General features: G+C 38.9%; 1 protein-coding gene across 4 annotated transcripts; it reads right to left on the reverse strand.

Moving 5' to 3' along the window:
* Positions 1 to 15,093: 15,093 nt before the first annotated feature.
* On the reverse strand, positions 15,094 to 22,995 carry PHOSPHO2 (phosphatase, orphan 2). Of its 4 annotated transcripts, none has more exons than XM_036422443.2 (5): positions 22,806 to 22,995; positions 22,053 to 22,086; positions 20,459 to 20,625; positions 17,728 to 17,796; positions 15,094 to 15,855 (listed from the first exon to the last, which is right to left on the reverse strand). In XM_036422443.2, the coding sequence occupies exon 5, from the start codon at positions 15,828 to 15,830 to the stop codon at positions 15,105 to 15,107; it is 726 nt and encodes a 241-aa protein (XP_036278336.1). In that variant the 5' UTR covers positions 15,831 to 15,855; positions 17,728 to 17,796; positions 20,459 to 20,625; positions 22,053 to 22,086; positions 22,806 to 22,995; the 3' UTR covers positions 15,094 to 15,104. The 4 variants fall into 4 exon arrangements, with proteins under 4 accessions (XP_036278336.1, XP_036278337.1, XP_036278335.1 ...); XM_036422444.2 differs by lacking the exon at positions 17,728 to 17,796 and adding an exon at positions 19,025 to 19,154; XM_036422442.2 differs by lacking the exon at positions 17,728 to 17,796 and having other exon boundaries at positions 22,806 to 22,990.
* Positions 22,996 to 23,071: the final 76 nt, after the last annotated feature.

Raw genomic sequence — 23,071 nt, forward strand, 5'->3', positions numbered from 1 at the left:
AGTCACGTAAGGATGTCCATGTGCTACTCCAGAAAGTTCCTTTTCTGATCCAACAAAAGCCGATATCAAATAGTTTCATGTGTCATTCACTTATTTGTAGGGTTTTCTTGAGAGCCTGATAGGGCTAGGCGCTGGTAGTGGAAGGGTGAATACAGCTGTCATAGAGATTAGAGTCTAGCCTTCTTAAGCGGGGAAGGAGGCTTGGATGAAAGGAACCCCAGAGACCCAGTCACTCTCTCTCTCTCTCTCTCTCTCCCTCCCTCCCTCCCTCCCTCCCTCCCTCCCTCCCTCCCTCCCTCCCTCTCCTCTCCTCTCCTCTCTCTCTCTCTCTCTCTCTCTCTCTCTCTCTCTCTCTCTCTCTCTTTCTCTCTCTCTCTCTGTGTGTGTGTGTGTGTGTGTCCTGAAAGACAGAATATACAAATGGACAGAGGCCAGACTGTATGGGACAACAGAACTCCGAATCACATAAGCAGTCCAGGAAGCCAAATCACAACCTCTGCAGCAGTTGGACCAGAACAGGCAGGACTGGTGAAGACTGCCAACTTCCCTATTTTTACCCCTACTTCCACCAGAGAAAGCCAGATAGACTCCCTAAACCAATGACATAAAATACGCCCTGTTTCTAGTAGCCCGTCAAGATTGCTCAGGCCAGCAATCTCTAATCAGAGCAGGCCTGAGACCTTCCACCTTTTAAAAATATATATGTTTTATTGATGTTTTTACAGAGAGGAAGGGAGAGGGAGAGAGAGTTAGAAACATTGATGAAAGAGAAACATCAATCAGCTGCCTCCTGCACACCCCCCACCGGGGATGTGCCCACAACCAAGGTACATGCCCCTGACTGGAATTGAACCTGGGACCCTTAAGTTCACAGGCCGACACTATATCCACTGAGCCAAACCGGTCAGGGCCCATCCTCTTTGTTATCACTCTTACTTAAAGCTTTCCCATTCATATGCCTGTCTGAGCCTCTTCCAAGAGCAAATGTGGGTGACTGACTCTTGCTATAGCAAGATCTGGGGGGAAGCTCTTTGTTCTCATTTCAGGGGGTTTTAGCTTAATTCCACATGTCAGATCATCTCAACTGAATTATGCGGGATGCTAGTTATGCAGCATCCCCAGACTACACAGTGATGGAGACCTAGGAATCTGCATTCTAATCAAGGGCATCATGTGATTCTTCTCTTGCAGTTAGAAGTATGTGGAAATGGAAGAAAAATGAAAGGTTTAAAACCCAACATATGGCAGACAGTTTGGTAGAGAAAAAAAGTAAATGAGATTTAGTTTCAGGCTTCAATTTCATCTCTGCCATTTATCTAACATGTAACTTCAAACACGTTACTAACCTTCTCTGGTTCTTCGTTTTCTGATCTGTAAAACACACACAAGAATATAACTTAAGGTTATTGGAAAGATAAAATTAAAAATATGAAAGCACTTACAATGTGCTTTCATTATAATAGTTAGCTATTATAATGAAAGGATATTTAAAAACCTCAATTTGGAAATTAGCTTCTTATTAACGTTTCTTTAAAAAATTATGAACTTTGTAGTTAATGGTAATTATAGAAAGTTTGTCTTTCATTATTGATATGTCACTCAAGGATACGATTGTGACTGATTGAAGATCTGTCGTCCTTTCCATGTTTGTCACTGAAATGTGGAGACAGCTGTTAGTGGCTAGGATGGTAAGGTTCATGTGCAGAAATTATTACAGGCTCTGGCTAATTCAGATTAGGAGCTTCTAGAATCATAGCTGCATGTGGAAGATGATTCTTTTTGTTAATTTTTTTTAATTTATTGATTTCAGAGAGGAAGAGAGAGGGAGAGACAGATAGAAATATGAATGATGAGAGATACTGATCAGCTGCCTTCTGCACACACCCTAGTGGGGTTGGAGCCCACAACCTGGGCATGTGCCCTTGGTCAGAATCGAACCAGGACCCTTTAGTCCGCAGGCAGGCGATCTATCCATGAGCCAAACCAGCTAGGACATAAATAATTCCTGAATAGCAGAATTTACTCTTTCCATTGAGCAGAGTTATTTCAGATTGCTGCATAGATTAATGAAAAGGTTTGCTTCCATTGCCTAATGTTCCCTAGTTGTGAATTATTGCTTCATAATGTATATTAATTATATGTCAATTAAATGTAAATTTTAAAAAGGGCAGAAAAAGTGTATATCAGTGTACCTTAGACCAGCATTTTTCAACCGCTGTTCCGCGGCACACTGGTGTGCCGTAGGTGCAGACAAGACAAGAATTTTATAATTTTTCACTATTTTGTTTACTTAATATTTCATAATAAAGTAATTATAAAATACTTTCTTTGTGTTTATTTGATCCCTATTCAAGAGAATTACTTTATATATAGTCAATATAGGCACAGAGTTAAATTTTTTAACATTTTCTAATGGTGGTGTGCCTCGTGATTTTTTTCATGAAACAAGTGTGCCTTTGCCCAAAAAAGGTTGAAAAACACTGCCTTAGACTGCTTCAACCTGCCAAGAGAGGAACAGGTCTTGCAGGGTATTGCCCGCAGTCCCTCTTTCCCACATGCTGTATCAAAGAGACCATTGCAAACTAATACAGCTGATGCACTCAGAACGTATAATTAGCAACCATATGTTAAATAAATTAATGACACTGTTCAAGAAAACACATGCCATCTGTGAATCCAAGTCTTAAAGAGATAAAGAGCCGCCCGGAGATGATGCATAAACAACTTGTGGCAGCCATCAGGCTTGGCATGGAGTTAGATGCCATTTGACATCACACTTTGCTTTTCAAAAGACTCCTGGTTTCTAGAAATAGCAATTTTATTAATTCATTTATTGCTTTTACCTTTTTAGTACATCTTCCCACTAAGTATTGCTGTGTCATTAAATGTTTGATATGCTAACTGTGATATGATTATCGATGTGTGAAAATGGCAGTTATCTACAGGAAAGTTTGTGTACTTTGTTTGCACACTGGGTTCAACAAGTGCTGTTAAGTAAAAAATAGTGGGTATAATTTATCTGGCCACAACATAGAGCTCTGTGGGTCAGGCATGGCACAATTCATTCCACTCATGTTGAGTGCAATGTGCTGGTTGTGCAGTACACAACCAGCGTAGGTATACATGGCTGCCCAGAAGTTGATGTGTCTTGGAAAAGTCTTTTTGGCATGCTTCCCAGAAAATGAGAAAGTAAACATTCTTTTTATTATTATTATTTTACTTAAACACGTTTTTTAAAAATATATTTTAAAAATTGATTTCAGAGAGGAAAGAAGAGGGAGAGACAGAAACATCAATAATGAGAGAGAATCATTGACCGGCTGCCTCCTGCAAGCCCCCAACTCGGGGTCAAGTCCACAACCTGGGCATGTGCCCTTGACGGAAATTGAGCCTGGGACCTTTCAGTTCTCAGGCCGACACTCTATCCACTGAGCCAAACCGGGTAAGGCAAAATAAAAGTTTTAATTACACTTAACATTCAGTATTACTTTACATATGGCACCATGCATAGTTATTACAATATAATTGGCTATATTTCCTATGCTGTATTCTACATTCCTGTAACTATTTAGTAACTATCAATATGTACTTCTTAATCCCTTCACCCTTTGCAGCCAGCCCCCAACTCCCTGTCCCTCTGGTAACCGTCAGTTTGCTCTCTGTATCTATGAGTCTATTTCTGTTTTGTTCACGTATTTTATTCTTTAGAGTCCACATATAAGTGAAATAATATGGCATTTGTTTTTCTCTGTTTGACTTATTTCATTTAGCATGATACTTTATAGGTTCACCCATGTTGTTGCAAATGATAAGATTTATGGCCAAATACTATTCCGTTGCATGTATGTGCCATTTCTGCTTTATTTAATTGTCTATCAAGGGACACTTGGGTTGCTTCCATACCTTGGCTATTGTAAATAATTCTACAATAAAAATAGGAGTGCATTTATCTTTTCAAATTAGTGTTTTGGATTTCTTCAGATAAATACCCAGAAGTGGAATTGTTCGGTCATAAGGTAGTTCTATTTTACATTTTTGAGGAACCTCCTTATCATTTTACATAATTGGTTGCACCAATTTGCAATTTTACTAACAGTGCATGAGGGTTCTCCTCTCTTCCACATCTTCTCCAATACTTGTTGCCTGTGGATAAATTGTTTATTTGCTTGTTATCTATGATAGCCATTCTGAAAGTTGATGTCATATCTTATTGTGATTTTAGTTTGCAATTCTCTAATGATTAGTGACATTGAGCATCTTTTCATATTTCTGTTGGCCATCTTCATGTCCTCTTTGGAAAAGTGTCTATTTAGATCACATGTGTCAAACACAAGGCCTGTGGGCCAAATCTGTCCTGCCAGGCCTTGCAATGTGGCCCGCACCGCGCTGTCATCACTGCACTCCGCTGTGTTTCCATCACAATGACAGTTTATGACTGTTCAGTAAACCATTCGGCCCGCGATTTAGGCTGGATTTTAGATTTTGGCCCCTTCTCTGATCGAGTTCGACACCCCTAATTTAGATCCTCTTGCCTATTTTTCAATTGGATTGTTTTTTGGTGCTGAGTTGTATGAGGTTTTTTTTTAATATAAATTTTGGATACTAACTCCTTATTGGATGCATCATTGGCGAATATCTTCTTCATTCAAATACACTGTTTTTTCATTTTGTTGATGGTTTTCTTTGTTGTAAAACAACAACAACAACAACTTTGTTTGATGTAGTCCTATTTGTTTATTTTTTTTTCTTTAGTTTCCCTTGCCCAGAGGCGATATATCAGGGGGGGGAAATACTACTAAGAGCAATGTTTTCTTCTAGGAATTTTATAGTTTCGGGTATTACATTTAGGTCTACTGGTATAATCCATTTTGAGGTTTTTTTGTTTTTTTTTAACATGGTATAAGAAGGTGGTCTAATTTCATTTGTTGCATGTATCCGTTCAATTTTCTCAACACCATTTATTGAATATACTGTCTGTTTTATGCCAGTACCATGCTGTTTTGATTACTATAGTTTGTAGTATAGTTTCAAATATACTACAGGTAGCATGATACCTCCAACTTTGTTCTTCTTTCTCAAGATTGCTGTGGCTATTTGGGATCTTTTGTGGCTTCATGTAAATTACTGGATTATTTGGTCTAGTTCTGAAAAATGCCATTGATATTTTAATGGGGATTGTGTTGGATTTATAGATTTGGAGAGATGTAAAGGACTTGGCAGAGTTTCGTAGGTAAAGGGAATAATGTGGCAGCGAGGACAGCCGATTCATGAGGCAGCTGGCCTGATGAAGTAAGTAAAGGAGAGTGATGTGAAGAAAGTGGTGTTTGGGCCCTGGCCATAGAACCAGAAAAATCAAACTCAATTGATTAGCTTTGAAACCCACTTACAAAGTTTTATTCCAATATTCCCCACTTTCAACCCTTAACTTACTTCCGCAGGCCAGCTGCCTCATTACTACCTTATAAATCTGTGTCCTCACTCCCACATTATTCCCTCACTTGGGAAGCTCTACCAGTCCTTCCCATCTCTCTAAATCCTTTCTATCACTTAAGGTGTGGATCACAAAGCACTTTTCTCAAAAAGCTTCTCTTATATTTCAGTTAATCAATTGAAAGAATACAAAACACATTGCTATCTGGTCATCCAGTCTTTCCTTGACCTAAGTATTGTACTTTCTGTGTGTGCCGATTACTAAAATGCTTTATGAAGCATACTTTATTTTTACATTACATGTGTACATTTCCCCCTACCTCTTCAGTCAAATTGTAAGATCTTTGAAGGGGACATCATTCTTTGTAAGACATAGACCTACACTTCTTATCCTTCCACAGGTTTCTGTTTTATTTGTGTGTGGTGGTGGTGGTGGTGGTTGCTCTTAGTAGGAACCCCCAAAATATTTGTTGAATGAAGTATTTCAGTTCTTAAAATTGTGCAATAAGATCTTTCTCTGGATTTAAATGTGAAGAGGCTAAGTCCTAAAAGATCCCTGAAAGAGGATAATTAAACATTGAACCGAGAATAAAATATTGCTTGGCCAGGTTGTGAAGAGTTATGATTTTGACATGTAACAAAATCCAGAATATAAATGTAGATTGATATAATAAATGTGAATTATCAAGTTTTCCATTTTGGGACTAATTATAAAATCTTATGTGGCAAATAGTTTAATTGTCAATATTTTTTACTAGTTGTTTAGATAGATAAAAAGACAAACTAATATTTTACTAAGTGATGTCTTCCATAAATGGGAATTTCTAAGAATTTCTGTGTTGGGAAACATCTATGTTTGTATTTTGTTTCCATATGAACCGTCATCACACAGACATCATCAGTCTGTATGGCATAAACAAGTAGGGTAGATTTAGCTTTTGGCCTGGAATATTTATAAGCCTTTATAAAGCATATCAAAACATATGTCTACAACAGAACTATCACACTTTCTACCTAAAAAAGAAACCCAACAGAGTGCACAAGATGACAGTATTAGGTAAAACCATTTAGTCAATTCCCTACAACTGGTCTCATCTGAAGATGTGCTGTGGGGTTATTAGGTCAGGAAAGAACTCCTCCTCTCATATCTGATCATAGGAAGAGAGAAGCGGCGATGAATTCCAGTCCCACTCACACTATTAATAGAGCCACTCTATCCTGTATGGTGCCTGCCTGCAGTTGCCCTGTTGCTATAGCAGCCATCTCTTGAAGCTATTTATGAGACCATAAAGGAAAATTTACTCTAACATGCCTTTATAGCTAGTATAAGCCAGGAGCTAAAAAAGTCAAATGTTGTAAAAGTAAATAAGGATGTTGGCATATCAGATAACATTTTTAAAAAATAGAATAAAGATGTAATTATAACTTGTACTACTACAAAAGCTGATTTAATCTAAAAGATGTGTGCCACTATCACATAACACCTGGGTGGGGGAAAGAAGCCTAATATGTATCTAACATAGGAAGGATGTGATTAAGTTAGGCATCAGAAATATTAAGCAATCAGATGGTGATTGCTGTGCTGTGACAAGGCTGTGGACTTGGTGATAAGGAATTTTTTTATAAATATGTTTTATTGATTTTTTACAGCGAGAAAAGGAGAGGGATAGAGAGTTAGAAACATTGATGAGACAGAAACATTGATCAGCTGCCTCCTGCACACCCCCCCCCCACACACACACACAACTGGGGATATGCTCTCGACCAAGGTACATGCCCTTGACCGGAGTCGAACCTGGGACCCTTCAGTCTGCAGGCCAATGCTCTATCCACTGAGCCAAACTGGATAGAGCAGGAATTTTTTATATGGGGAAAAATATTTTGGATATATGGCTTTAAGAGTAGCAGTATTTAGTATGTATAATTGCTATATCTTCATTTGATCCACATTTTTACTGTGCTCTGGGCCTTACAAATAATGTAATCAGCCCTGTCTGAGCTGTTCAGCTCTAGACCATTCACTGGCAGATGGTTGTGAGCTATGCTCTATCTCTCAGAAAGTTTGCTTTATTTCTTTAAATTTGTTTTTCTTCTTAAAAAAGTATAGTCATATTATAAAAATTAGAAAATAGTTTAGCAAAAAAATTAAATTATCCTCAAAACTCTGTAAGGCAGAGACATTTTAACTAGCATCTCTTTATACATTATAATGTTTGGTGTCTAGTCAGAGAATAAAAAATGATTCATTACTTTATAGTATAGTATAAATTGTCAAGCATCTATATATATAAAAAGCCAGCAATCGGAACACCATAATGACCCAACCAGAACAACCAGCATCTATGACACCCACTGCGGCTAGCGAACCAGCTGATCATGGGGTAGGGTCAGCCAGCCAACCTCCTGCAGCCCCATCACCCCAATTGGCCCACAGTTCCTCGCTGCTGCCAGCTCTGTCCCTGATTGGCCCACACACACACCAGTCAGGGGGTGAGGCCAATCGCCCTTGGCCTCTCCCCTCAGCTGCCCCTGCCGTGATTGGTTCCAATAAGGGCAGGCTGGCCGGCCAACCTCCTGCAGAATCCTCCTCTCGACAGGCCCAGCTCTGATCAGCTCTGATTGGGGCCAAGCCGGCAGGACCCCACCCATGCACAAATTCATGCACTGGACCTCTAATGTAAGTTTATAAAAAAGATGTGCATGTGAAAAGTAGACTATTCCCTGAGAATAGTCTATTAACTATTGTATTAGCTATTGTATTAACTTTCCATTGCTATATAACAAATTACCACTAATATAGCAGTTTAAAACAACACAAATATATTACCGTATCTCACAGTTTCTGCGGGTTAGAAATCTGAACATAGTGTGACTGGGTTCTCTGCTCCGGGTCTCACAGACTGAAATCAAGCTGTCAGCCTGCGCTGTGTTTTTCATCTAGGTCTTCTAAGCTCACATGGTTGTTGGTAGAATTCGTTTCCTTACAGAATTATAGGATTCAAGTCCCTGTTTCTTTGCTGGCTGTCAAGCTGGGGCTGTTCTTGGCTCCTCGAGGCTGTCCACATTACTTTACTTACTACATGCCTCCCCCTCCATCTTTAAACGCACGATGGCATGTAGAGTCTTTATGCACTGTGAATCACTGACTTCCTCCTCTGCTATCAGCTAGAACAACTCTCTGCTTTTAAAGGGCTCATGCGCTTAGGTCAGGTCTACCACCATAATCGCCCTGCTGTAAAACAACCTATTTACAGTAGTAAAATACATCAAAATACATCAAGAACCTAATCACAGTAGTAATGCCCAGTTCACAGTACTGGGGATTACCCTTGGCATGTATACCAGGGAGTGGGAAATCTCTGGGACCATTTTAGAATCTGCCCACCAACACAAGAGGTTCCTCCTTCTCTATCCAATCCTATTATGATTTTAATATTTAAGTCTTCTTTAATTCACAATTAACTCTAATATATTTATTTTATAAGCTCACATTTCAGTATAGTAAAAAATATCCACAAGGAAGTTGCTTGTCATTGGGGGAAACATTAGGATTCTTTTGTTTATAAAGGAAATATTTTAGAGAACAAGAATCTTACATTTTAATAAGCCTAGTTAGTGTGTATCAATATATTTGTTTCATACAACCTAATGAATAATAGCCCGCATGTTCAATTTAGATGTTTATATTTAAAAATAAAGATTATGCCCGGCTGATGTAGCTCTGTGATTGAGTGTTGACTCATGAACCAGGAGGTTGTGGTTCAGTTCTCAAGGGATGGGGGGAAGAGAATGCAGGAGGCTGCCAATCAATGGTTCTCTCTCATCACTGATGTTTCTATCTCTCTCTTTCTCTCTGAAATATAAATAAATAAATAAATAAAATAAAGATTAAGGCCAGATTATCTAGAAATAATCAAAATAAGATTTAGCTCCTAGCTGGTTTGGCCTGCAGAGGGAAAGGTCGTGGGTTAGATTCTGGCCAGGGGCACATGCCCAGGTTTTGGCCTTGATCCCTAGTAGGGGGCATGCAGTAGGCAGCCAATCAATGATTCCCTCTCATCATTGATGTTTCTCTCTATTTCTCTTCCTTCCTCTCTGAAATCAATAAAATATGTTTAAAAAATAAGATTTAGAAAATATTAACACAATATGATACAAACAATATTTTTCACAAATATGACAATATTAATATCCTCCATGTATGAAGTACTTAGAAAAAGAGGTAAGAACATAAGACCCTACAGATAATTGAGACAAGGACATACCAAACATTAAAAAAACAACAACAATAACATGGAAATAGAAATGACTTAGTTTATTGATTTTTAGAGAGGGAGAAGAAACATCCCACCCACACCCCACCAGGGATGGGGCCCACAACCCGAGGGAGTGGCCTGACCAGGAATCAAAGCAGCAGACTTTTGGTGCATGGGACAATGCCCAACCAACTGAGCCACACCAGCCAGGGTTTATTATATGGACACAGTCGCTGACTCCCTCTTCAAAAAGGAAGTCTAATTTCCTTCTCTTTGAGCATGGGTTTGTCTTAGTGCTCTCCTCTAACAAATAGACTGTGGCAGAAGTAATGGTATGCGACTTCTAAGAGGAGGTCACAAAAGGCATAGTAGTTTTCTCTTTGCACTCTCTCTTGGATAGCAGCTCACTTGGCAGGAGACCATGGCTTTAGGACATTCGAGCAGCTCCTTGGAGAGGCCCACGTGGCTGGAAATTGAGGCCTCCTGCCAACAACCAACAATAAAATGAGATTTTGTGATAACAACCAATAAGTAACCGAGGCCTCCTGCCAAAAGGCATGCGAGTGAGCCATTTTGAAAGCAGAGCCTAAGCCCTAGTCAAGCTTTCATATGAATACTGCCTAACAGGGGTCTTCAAACTACGGCCCGCGGGCCACATGCGGCCCGCAGAGGAGTCTGATCCGGCCCACCAGGTTTTTTGGACAGTGAGCGCAGCCGAGGTGCTACAGTAGGAATTAGTAGTTCATATAGTCCGGCCTTCCAGCTCTCTGAGGGACCGTGATCTGGCTCCCACTTTAAAAAGTTTGAGGATGCCTGGGCCCCTAGCACATATCTTGACTCATTTCAGATCCTGAGCCAGAACCCAGTTAAGTGCTCTGAAATTCCTGACCCATAGAACCTGTGAGATGATTAACACTTAGTCTTAAGCTGTTAATTTTTTAAGCTGTTAAATTTTGAGGTGATTTACTCTGCGTCAAAGTAATAGTCAACTACCAAAGCTTACTCAAGAAAAACTGCACAACCTGAATAGCCCTATATCTAAGAAAGATATTGAATTAGTAGTTTAAAACCCTTCCAAGAAAAAAAATCCATGCCTATAAGGCTTTATTATTGAATTCTTCCAAATATAATATTTAAGAAATAGTACCAGCTATTAGTTTAATTGTTGCTCCTTTCAATATCTTTTTGGGTTTTTTTTCCTGACAGATTTAGCCTTTTTCTATCTTTGGTTAGCAGCAGTTTTACAATGATGTGATTTCATGTGGTTTTCTTTTGATCCTGTTTAGGGTTTATAACGAATCTTGAATCTGTGGTTTGATGTTTTTCATTGATTTTGTGAAATTTTCAGTCATTATCTCTTAAAATACTGTTTGTTTTTTGTTGTTTTTTGGTTTTTTTTGTCCTTTCTTTCTGGACACTGATTTACGATGTTAGATCTCACTATATATTCTATGTCACAGATATTTTGCTAACTTCTGTATTTTCATTGTTTTGTCTCTCTCTGCATCATTCTGCATATTTTCTTCTAACTTTTGTTCATTTACTAATTCTCTCTTCTACCATGTTTCCCCGAAAATAAGACATCCTCTGAAAATAAGACCTACTTACAGGTTTCCTTCTGAGTGAAATATAAGGCATCCCCCAAAAAAATAAGGCCCCCCCAGGCTAAATATGAGAGATTTGGTCCACTGATTCTGAAAGAAATGGAGCCACAAGAAATTCACCAGGAAATTCAGGAATTGGATTGTTATGATGATGTTCCAGAAGATGACAACATGATTGTCATTGAATAAATGAGTAAATTCTTGATACTGTAGGATTCACAGTTTGTCTGGTTTGTGTTGACAACTACCAAACTACCATACCATATACAGGTAATAAATTTCCTTTATTTTCATTTAACAATAAATGTGTACCGTATTCTTCTTCATGGGAAAATAAGACATCCCCTGAAAATAAGACCTAGCGCATCTTTGGGAGCAAAAATTAATATAAGACACTGTCTTATTTTTGGGGAAACAGGGTACTATGCCTGTTCTGTTGTCAAATCCATCCTTTGATTCTAATTTCAGCCGTGGTAATTTTCCGCTCTAGTATTTCCATATTTTTTTTAAAATATAGCTTTCAATTCTTTGCCCAAGCTCTCATTTTGTGTCTGAAAACTGTGGTATCTGGATGTCCCACAGATCTGTTTAAATGGAAGCTTCTGCAGGTATTCATTGTTTCTTGGTGTGGCTTTTTATTGTGTCCTACAGTGTACTTGCAAAACTTTATAGATTTATCTTAAATACCAGCAGAAGCTTACTGGATCAATTTTCTATTGCTGTATAACAGTATCACCACAAACTGAGTGTCTTAAAACAACACACATTTATTGGCTTAGGTCTTATGGGTGAGGAGTCCAAGCACAGCTCAGCTGGGGACTCCATTTCAGGCTTTCACATATCTGCAATCAAAGTGTCAGCTGTGGTCTCAGCTTAGGTTCCACTGGGAAAGGGATCCACTTTCAAGCTCACATGGTGGCAGCTTATAGTTCCTTGCAGACTGCTGGACCAAGGACCTACTTCTTGCTAACTGTTGGCCAGAGGCCATCCTCGGTTGTTTTTCCTGTAGCCCTCTCCAAAGGCCAGTTCATAACATGGCAGCTTGCTTCAAAGTCAGCAAGGGAGAGTTCGATAAGATGGGCATTAGAATGATATAATCACATATACATAATCATCTTTATAGTATCCTATTGATTAGAAGGAAGTCGTATTTCCCCCTCTCCACACACAAACAAGGCATACCAGTTACAGGAATTGTGGGGGGCCACTTTGGAGCCTGTCCACATACTGAGGATGTTAACATCCTTTTGAGAGAATTTTATTTCTGCCGAGCACCTGGGAGCTCTAAAAAAAATCTTAATCTCAATCCAATTTCAGGGATTTATAAAAAAAAAATAAAAAAATGCTAAGCTGCCATCCCTGGGTAGATATGCTTATTTCTGGATCATTCTTACTAGTTTTGAAATTGTTACTCAAGGGGAAAGGTTTATCACTGCAGGCCTCTTCCCCTTGGTAGCACACTGTTGTTAAAATAACCACTGAGCATCTCAGACAATAATTACAGAACTAGCGGACACTTCTAGGAAAAAGCAGCTCACCTACTTGGGTTTCTGTGCTTTGGTAGCAATTGTTCATTGTTATCGCCTCTTTCAAGGCTTTAAGCAGATATTTTAAAATTTTTGTTTAGCTATCAACTTTTCTAGATGTGTTCTTTAGAAAATCTGGTCCAAATTACTTGATCTACCATTATAATAAATAAAAGTCTTACAAATTACATAATTTGTAATTTGTTACTGGCCTCAACATATCCTATAAAGAGGTAATGTGCAAATTGACCCTCATGCCATCACACAAGATGTCCATTAAAAGATGGCCAGGAGGGGAGGGTAGTTGTGGGCAATCAGGCCAGCAGGGGAGGGCAGTTGGGGGGGACCAGGCCTACAGGGAGGACAGTTAGGGGCAACTAGGCTGGCAGGAGAGGGCAGTTGGGCAACCAGGTCAGCAGGAGAGAGCATTTAGGGGCAACTAGGCTGCCAGGGGAGGGCTGTTGAGGAGGCCCAGGCCTGCAAGGGAGAAAAGTTTGGGGGGGGAGGGTGTAACAGGACTGCAGGGGAGGTCAGTTGGGGTCAACCAGGTCTGCAGGGAAGGGCAGTTAGGGGCAACCAGGCCAGCAGGAGAGGGCAGTTAGGAGTTGATCAGGCTGGCAGGGGAGTGGTTAGGGGTTGATCAGGCTGGCAGGCAGAAGCAGTTAGGGGCAATCAGGAAGGCAGACAGGCAGGTGAGTGGTTGGGAGCCAGCAGTTCTGGATTGTGAGAGGGATGTCTGACTGCCGAACATCCCAGATTGGAGAGGGTGCAGGCTGAACTGAGGGACACCCTCCCCTCCCCTAGTGCATGTATTTCGTGCACCAGGCCTCTAGTAGAAAAATAATAATCTATAAGAGTAAATGTGTTTAGCTGAAACCGGTTTAGCTCAGTGGATAGAGCATCAGCCTGCAGACTGAAAGGTCAAAGGTTCGATTCCGGTCAAGGGCATGTACCTTGGTTGCGGGCACATCCCCAGTGGGGGGTGTGCAGGAGGCAGCTGATCGATGATTCTCTCTCATCGATGTTTCTAACTCTCTATCCGTCTCTCTTCCTCTCTGTAAAAAATCAATAAAGTATATTAAAGAAAAGAAAAAAGAGTAAATGTGTTTAAACGTAATCTAACCTGTTAAAGATTTTTTTCATCCTGAAAGAATTACAACCTACCCATTTCCCCCCATTAAATTATATTGAGCTTTTCTATTTCTGGAGCTTTCCATAGAGGAAAAGAAAAATTCTAATATTTTACACAATGGATATAAACACCTAAAACACAAGAGCCTAGAAATTAGCATGAAATTATAAACCTTTTTACATCACTTGCTATTTTGCTAACATTCTACATGAATCAGTATCTTAAATATTGAGTATTTCTACAAATTACATATGTCACAAAAGACTAAAGAGTAGAAATAATACACTGATTAAACCAGTATACTGGAGTTAGAGTTGTGATACTGATATAAGTTTAAAATATTTGAGAAACATTGATTTGTATTTAATTTTATTTACTTTTAAAATATATATTTTATTGATTTTTTTTTTTTTTTTTTTTTTTTTTTTTACAGAGGAGAGGGATAGAGAGTTAGAAACATCAATGAGAAAGAAACATCGATCAGCTACCCCCTGCACGGCCCCCACTGGGGATGTGCCTGCAACCAAGGTACATGCCCTTGACCGGGATCAAACCTGGGACCCCTCAGTCCGCAGGCCAATGCTCTATTCACTGGGCCAAACCGGTTAGGGTAATTTGTATTTAATTTTAAAAGGAAAGTCTGTAATTGATGAAAACTTGGGTAATAGATACTGCATCCCTACCTTTAAAATACACTAATTTGGGTGCTAGCTAGTTTTGCTCAGTACATAGAGCATCAGCCTGCAGACTGAAGGGTCCGGAATTTGATTCCCACCAAGGGTACATGTCCAGGATGCAGGCACATGTCCAGGTTGTGGGAGTGTGTAAGAGGCAGCTGATTGATGTTTCTCTCTCATTGACGTTTCTAGCTCTCTATCTCTTCCCTTTCTCTCTGTAAAATATCAATAAAATATATTAAAAAAAAAAAAAAGAATGTTGACATGAGGGTTGAGAGCTTGAAGAACAATCTTATATCAAGAGTTGGTAGCCAAATGCTGAAATTGGTAGAGCAAAATAGCAGCCTTAAGAGACATTTACCTCTGTATTTCTTTAAGTGAGAAGGAAAAATATTTTTTTTAAACCACTGGCATTTGGGATTTTAGTTGTATGCTGCTGTACCCCATCTTAACTGGTACAGATTTCAATTGTTGGCATATTATTCCTTTATTAGAACTTGCAAATGAGAAATTATTTCAATACCCGAAGACCAAACTACAACACAAGATTCCATAGGCTCAAGATTTTGAGACATTCTGGAAAGAGTTTTCTGTAAAGTATATCCTTTCCGTGGCATGGCAACATCGTTTTTCTTTAAAAAGGTTATTGGGCAAAGATCATTTCCACCATCACCTATATAAACAATCTGTGTATAATTCACTCCTTGTTGTAACTGTTTATCTACAAATTCTACCAAAACTGCATTTTTGCAAAGGTTTTTGGGGCACTTATTGCAAGAATGAGCGTGATAATTTTCCACAGTGAGATGACCCCTGCCATCAAAAGCTGCTGGATTTGTAAACACTTTATCAAACACATCATGAAAATTGGTAGCTTCTAAAACCCAATCAATGAAGACAGAATTTGAATCTGAAATAATGATGCAATCAAATTTGTCCTTGTTCTTTCTTATAAAGTTTAAAAGCTCCACCATCCCTGGAGTGAAAGGTATTGATGCCATTGTTCTTTTCATTTCATCTTCTCTTACACCCTCCTCTCCCAAATACTCAAAGACTCTGCCCATAAATTCTGTCCAAAATCCTTTTTTATAAGAATCCTGTAGTTCATTAGGAAGCTTTTTCTCTGGGGCACATTGTACAATCCAGGTGTCACTATTGTCATCTATGATTGTATTGTCAAAGTCAAAAACCAGCAAAATTTTCATGGTTCCAAAACAGATTTAGGATACCCTGAAAAAGAAGAAATATTATTCCCTAAATACTCCGTTTTACATATATAGCTATTAATTAATAAACATTACTGAGCATTAAACATAGGGTGAATCTGCTAAAACATAGGGTGAACATAAACAAAATAATTAAGCATTTTAGGACACCATTTAAGCATATTTGCCTAAGAAGCAAAGTTCATATTTGAGTATTTTAAGTGAATGGAAAACAGAATATCTAAAAAGGATATCCATGGTATTATTATGATCCTATGGGGATTATTCCTTGAGCATTTAGAATTAAGCTATTGAGAGAAGTAATGAAACAATTATTCTCTTACAGTCTTACTTAGAAATGTTTAAAAATAATACAGAAAAATGTATGCTAATTACTCATTTTTATCATCACAGCCAAACTTATTAGTTTAAAATATTTCTCTATATAAAAGGCTAATATGCAAACTGTCACCTCGGGAGTTCGACCAGGAGACCAGGTGTTCAATCACTAGCTATGATGAGAGATGACCACCAGGGGGCAGCACAAAATAAAGGAGGAACCCAGGGCCAGCAGCTGGGGAAGGCCCTGGCCGGCAGCCTGAAGACATGGATCGGCCCTGACTGCTGGTCAGGCCAAGGGACCCTATCCATGCGTGAATTTCATGCAGAGGGCCTTTAATTTACAATCATCTTCATATCAAACAATAGGTCTCTATGTACTAACCAAAATTCAGACCAAACTTAACATAACATTAAATCTTGCAAACTTTAGCCGAAACCGGTTTGGCTCAGTGGTAGAGCATCGGTCTGCGGACTGAAAGTTCCCAGGTTCGATTCCGGTTAAGGACATGTACCTTGGTTGCGGGCACATCCCGGGTAGGGGGTGTGCAAGAGGCAGCTGGTCGATGTTTCTCTCTCATCAACGTTTCTAGCTCTCTATCTCTCTCCCTTCCTCTCTGTAAAAAGTCAATAAAATATTTTTTTAAAAAAACAACAACTAAGGAGCTTACCCAGATCTTGATGAATAGGATCTGGGCACACCCAAAACTCAAAATAAATAAATAAATAAATAAAATAAAATAAAATAAAATAAAATAAATCTTGCAAACTTTAAATACTTTTTTAAAAACGTGTTTAGAGTAACTGTACTTTCTATCCCACATGGACATGATGTGTTTTTGCTTTGAGCTCTGGTCACAGTTGTACAAAACAAATGGCTATTTTTAGATTTTCCAATAAGACATTACTTAATGCCTATCATGTTTAGCATAAAAAGAATTAACAGTCCTGGCTGGTATGGCTCGGTTGGTTGGGCACTGTTCCCTGCACTGAAAGGCTGCTGGTTCCATTCCCAATTAGGACATATGCTTGGGTTGCTGGCTCAATCCCTCATAGGGGATGTGCAGGAGGCAGCCAATCTATATTTCACTCACATTAATGTTTCTTAAAAAAAAAAAAAAAAAAAAAAAAAAAAAAAAAAACATTAACAAAGAAATATTATATATGGTCCTAGCCTCAAAGTCTACAATCTAGTTGAGAATACACAGCACATCTAAAACAATCAGAGATTAGCACAAAACAGTATATCATTAAGTATTTAATTACACAGCACAGAAACAATTCTACCATACAGGAAAAAGAGCAAGATCATTGTTTGTAATGGGTAGATAGAAAGATAAAGGTTGCATTGTGAGCAAACCAGTAGGACAGAAGTGGGTTCACATCACTAATTGATAGGAAATTTGCTTAAAAATAGCTCTTATTTCTGATTAAGAGCTTCTAGTTGGTGGTGAGTTCTCTTGTAATGTTGGGGAATGATAAAAGCATACTGCTTTCATTGAAGTTGTCTAGCCTATAATCTTGTAGCATTTTCAATGCACAGTCTACTTTCATTAACTTCAGCGTGATATAAGAAGATTGGATTTCCGAGGGCCAATCAGCTATTTTTCCTACTGGATGAAGTATTCTGCAACAGACATTAGCAATCACATCAAAAACCTCAAGTTGGCTGAAACCGGTTTGGCTCAGTGGATAGAGTGTCGGCCTGCGGACTGAAAGGTCCCAGGTTCGATTCCAGTCAAAGGCATGTACCTTGGTTGTGGGCACATCCCCAGTAGGGGGTGTGCAAGAGGCAGCTGTTCGATGTTTCTAACTCTCTGTCCCCTCTCTTCCTCTCTGTAAAGAATCAATATTTTTTTAAAAGAAAAGAAAGAAGGGAAGTCTCCTTTGTAAAAATCAAAAACAACAACAAAAATCTCAAGTTGGTAATTGTAATGGTGATTAATAGTGAACAAAAAAAAAGTGTTTAGGCCGAATCTGGTTCGGCTCAGTGGATAGAGCGTTGGTCTGCGGACTGAAAGGTCCCAGGTTCGATTCCGGTCAAGGGCATGTACATTGGTTGCGGGCCCATCCCGGGTAGGGGGTGTGCAAGAGGCAGCTGGTCGATGTTTCTCTCTCATCAACATTTCTAACTCTCTCTCCCTCTTACTTCCTCTCTGTAAAAAAATCAATAAAATATATATATATTTTAAGTGTTTAGCTTGCAATCAATTTCTAATATCAATGCCAATGTTAAAACTAAATGGTGACAGGATGCTGTACTTGAAATTCTAACCAAATTACTTGGAGTGGAGGTTAGTTAGTTCTTCTGAACTAGTAATAATTTTTTTTTTTTAACGATTTTTACGTTTATTTATTTACTTACTTATTTCAGAGAGAAGGGAAAGGGGAGGGGGGAGAGAAAGAGACAGTGAAAGCCAGGGAGAGAGAGAGAAAGATCAATGTGAGAAACATCAATTAGTTGCCTCCTGTATGCATCCTGACCAGGGGTGGAACCCACAACCTAGGTATATGCCTTGACCAGAGTGCCAAACAATCAATAAGTAATGTGATTGAGTAATCACATTACTTATGATATGACAATTACTTAAATCTTTTACTTTAAAAGATAATATAGGTCAATTATACAACTCAAGAGAAAAGAATAAATTGGTTAACAGATGGTATGAATGAATATCATGTAAAAATAATATTATACATATTACCAAAATAAAAACTATAATTAGTATGTACAGACCATTTAAAAAAAAGAGTAATATTTTTAGTGAGATCACCATATACCAGACATTTAACTAAGAACTTTATAATTATCTCATTTAACTATCATAATCCTATTAAGTAGGAATTATCCTCACTTTAAAGATATGTAAACTAGTGCTTAAGTATTAGGTAGGTTGGTTAAGTATTAGTTAAATGTCAAAGCTGGAATTTTGACTCAGGTCTGCTTGACTTCAAAGCTCATGCTTTTAAGAACCACACTAGTGTCTAAGAAATAGAATACAGTATTTAAAGAGTATTGATCAGGTTAAAAATAAGATACTAAGGTCATTTTAACAAAAAGAGGTTTAATTACATGAAAACATTCATTAAAGTACATGCTACCTATAATAATACCTCTGTCATATACTTCATAACCATTCTGAGGTTTTAGCAAGAAATTCTACAAAGAAAAGTGAAGAACCCCAATAATAAAAAAGAGACAAATAAAAATGGAAAACAGGTTACTAACCAATGTTACCCCAATAAATTTAACTTTAAAAAAAAAAAAAAAAAAAGGAAAACATGAAATTTAACCACATATATTCTCTGGTTTATTACAATAGACAGCCAGCAACCCTGGCTAGTGTGGCTCAGCAGTTAAACATTGACCTATGAACCAGGAGGTCCTGGTTCGAATCCTGGTCTGAGCACATGCCCAGGTTGTGGGCTCAATCCCCAGTAGGGGGCGTGCAAGAGTCAGGAAGCAGCCAATCAATGATTCTCTCTCATCACTGATACTTCTTTCTCCCCCTTTCTCTCTGAAATATATATATATATATATATATATATATATATATATATATATATATATATTTTTTTTTTTTTTTTTAAATAGATAGCCAGCAAGTGAAATAGAGGTCATTACCCAGATAAGAGTAAGTACTCAATGTCTCTCAATTTAGAATATCTGGAGAATAATTAATCTTGATGGTATCTCCTGTTGTGTGAATTTAGATATATATATAGGGTGGGGCACACAGTTATTTGTATGAAAAATAATACAATAACTAATCAATGATACTACAAGAATGAACACTGTGTAGACCTACTTCTGCCCTACCCTGTAATATCCTGAGACTCTGTATCCTTGAATCTCCAAATGCCTAATTTAGCTGCCTCTGACTGGCTCCCAGAGATTTAAGTGCAGAATTAACTTTCCCATAGAAACAATGTAATAAATAGCAACAAGGCATAGTTGACAATTACATTAGGACCGTACCTAGGCATATTTTAAATTAAATATGATTTTTAAGCATTCTGAATTGAATTAAAATTTTTTCAAGTATAACTCATTGTTGGTTAAAAATTTCCTCAAGCCTAGATTTAATTAGCTACAAGTTAGTAAAATTCCTGAACTATTGACCTAAAAATACTGAGATATGTCATAAGTCTGAAGTTAATATAGTGCCACCACTATTAATTTCTATCTGAAAGTGAACTTTTTTTAATTTCATATATTTTGTATTCAAATTTTCACAAAAATTTTAAATATTTTTAATTATTTAAAAATACCTATTAAAAATACTTACCCAACTAAGTATTTCCAAGACAATTAATCTTATTTCAGCATAGAGTTACAGTCATGACAATCTTCATTTTCCAACACCAGCCCGTTTCTAAACAACATTACTCCTACTCTATATGCAGGTAACAAAGTCTTCTGGTTTGGAGCAAAGGAACAGAGACTTCTTAACTCCTAAAAGTAATAAAAGCTTATTTAAGATATTTTAAAATTTGTTTTCTAAAGATGCTATTTTTTTTATACCAGAAAAGCACCTATTGGCAACAGGAAAAACAAAATCTTGTTTAAACACAAACCTTAAATGCAAAACAAAATGTTATGTAAATATACGTTTTTACCTGGTGGATACAATCACAAGTATTACACTGATTATGTTGAGAATTACAAATTCCACTTTTTCTTTTTATTTGCTAAATAACAGACAAATACTACATTCTGCTGTCAATAAACATTCAAAGATTTAGCATACTTGAAATTAAAGTCTCAAAAATTTAGGATATGCACAAAGATTTAATTTTAAGAATGTGAACCTATGCCCTAACTGGTTTAGCTCAGTGGATAAAGTATCTGCCTGTGGATTGAAGGGTCCCAGGTTCGATTCCGGTCAAGGGCATGTACATTGGTTGCGGGCACATCCCCAGTACGGGGTGTGCAAGAGGCAGCTGATCAATGACTCTCTCCCATCGATGTTTCTAACTCTCTATCTCTCTCCCTTCCTCTCTGTACAAAATCAATAAAATATATTTAAAATAAATAAACAAGTAAATAAGTAAATAAATAAATAAGACATGTAGCTTATTTGAAATGCTTATTGTCCATTATAATAAAGATTTGGGTTCCTGCTGAAACCGATTTGGCTCAGTGGTAGAGCATCGGTCTGCAGACTGAAAGGTCCCAGGTTCGATTCCGGTCAAGGGCATGTACATTGGTTGTGGGCACATCCCGGGTAGGGGGTGTGCAAGAGGCAGCTGGTCGATGTTTCTCTCTCATCTACGTTTCTGGCTCTCTATCTCTCTCTCCTCCTCTCTGAAAAAATCAATAAAGTATATTAAAAAAAAAAAAAAAAAAAGATTTAGGTTCCTTAGCCTAACTCCATGTGCAGGTGACTTCTGATTTTGGGACTGGAGTAAAATTGTTGATATTCTGACTCCTGCTTCTGCTGTAACTCATCTCTGACCTCGGGGCCTGCAGCTTCTACAAAATTGTGGCAGGCTAAGTTGTTAGCGTGCAAGGAGGATAGAATCTCTTTCCCAGTTTTTTTTTTTTTTTAATATATTTTATTTTATTTATTTAAAAAACATAGTTTATTGATTTTTTTACAGAGAGGAAGAGAGAGGGATAGAGAGCTAGAAACATCGATGAGAGAGAATCATCGATCAGCTGCCTCTTGCACACCCCCTACTGGGGATGTGCCTGCAACCAAGGTACATGCCCTGGACCAGAATCGAACCTGGGACCTTTCAGTCCTCAGGTCGAGGCTCTATCCACTGAGCCACACCGGCTTCGGCATCTTTCCCTGTTCTTGACATGTTAAAAGTTGTGCTTCACAAAAACAAATAAACAACAAAACCAAATATTTTATTAACCCCTTTCATACTTACCAGCATTCTTCTGGTGTAACATCTGATAGAAAACCTGAACAAAAACGGTAAAACTATGTTAGAACTTTAGTGACTAAACACGTTTCTCCTTCCATTTTGAAAAACTCCGACTTGGTGCCGCCTAAGGACGCACTGCAGCCAGCAAGCTGGTCAGGAAATCCCTTGTTCCTCGACGTGTCAGAAAAGTGTCTTTACAAACCAAGCCCGCATCCACTCTGAACAGATTCTGGTGTCCTTCCAGGTCTGGCTGATCCTCCAAATACATTCAATTTACTGTATCTACCAAGCAACTTTAAACACACTAAAGGTCCTACTATGAGTGTTCTGAGACAACTCCCAAGTTCGAAGATTTTTTTTTTAAATATATATATTATTATGTTTTACAGAGAGGAAGAGAGAGGGATAAAGAGCTAGAAACAGCAATGAAAGAGAAACAAAGATCAGCATACCTCCTAGTGGGGATGTGCCCACAACCAAGGTACATGCCCTTGACCGGATTCGAACCCGGGACCTCTCAGTCCGCAGGCTGATGCTCTATCCACTGAGCCAAACTGGTTTCGGCTGAAGGTTCTTATGTTTAAAAAAACTAAGCCCCTACTGGCCCGAATTATAAACTAAAGTATTTAAACTCCGATTTTCTGTCACCGAGCCCCTGGGTTCCCATGGCTACGGGAGAGCTCTGCCCCCCCCCCCCGCGCCCACGCGCGAGGGGACCCGTGGCCGCACGCACCCCGCCGCCCGCTCCCCACACACCTGCCGGCCGCCCGGAGGGGAGGGCAGGCACCCCGAGGGGGCGTCCGCGGCGGCCGCTGACGGAGGAGGATGGGGCACCAGCCCGGGCCCCCGGGTCGCCTCGCTGGCCCGGACCGGAGCCCGCAGCTGTGCCGGCCTCCGCCCCGCTCCCGGGAGTGTCCGCGCGCCGGCCCGTGGGGACGCCCCGCGCGAACACCGGCCTTTGCCTCTCGCGCAGGCGCAGCCGGTGCTCCCCCGCCCCGCGGCCGGCGGCCGCAGGCTCCCGG

This window comes from Pipistrellus kuhlii, unplaced genomic scaffold, assembly GCF_014108245.1.
Source record: "Pipistrellus kuhlii isolate mPipKuh1 unplaced genomic scaffold, mPipKuh1.p scaffold_m20_p_7, whole genome shotgun sequence".
NCBI classification, from domain to species: Eukaryota; Metazoa; Chordata; class Mammalia; order Chiroptera; family Vespertilionidae; genus Pipistrellus; species Pipistrellus kuhlii.

Excerpts from the sequence above, each read along its gene's own strand:
- PHOSPHO2 (XM_045575408.1), bottom strand. The coding sequence starts at position 15,830 with ATGAAAATTTTGCTGGTTTTTGACTTTGACAATACAATCATAGATGAC.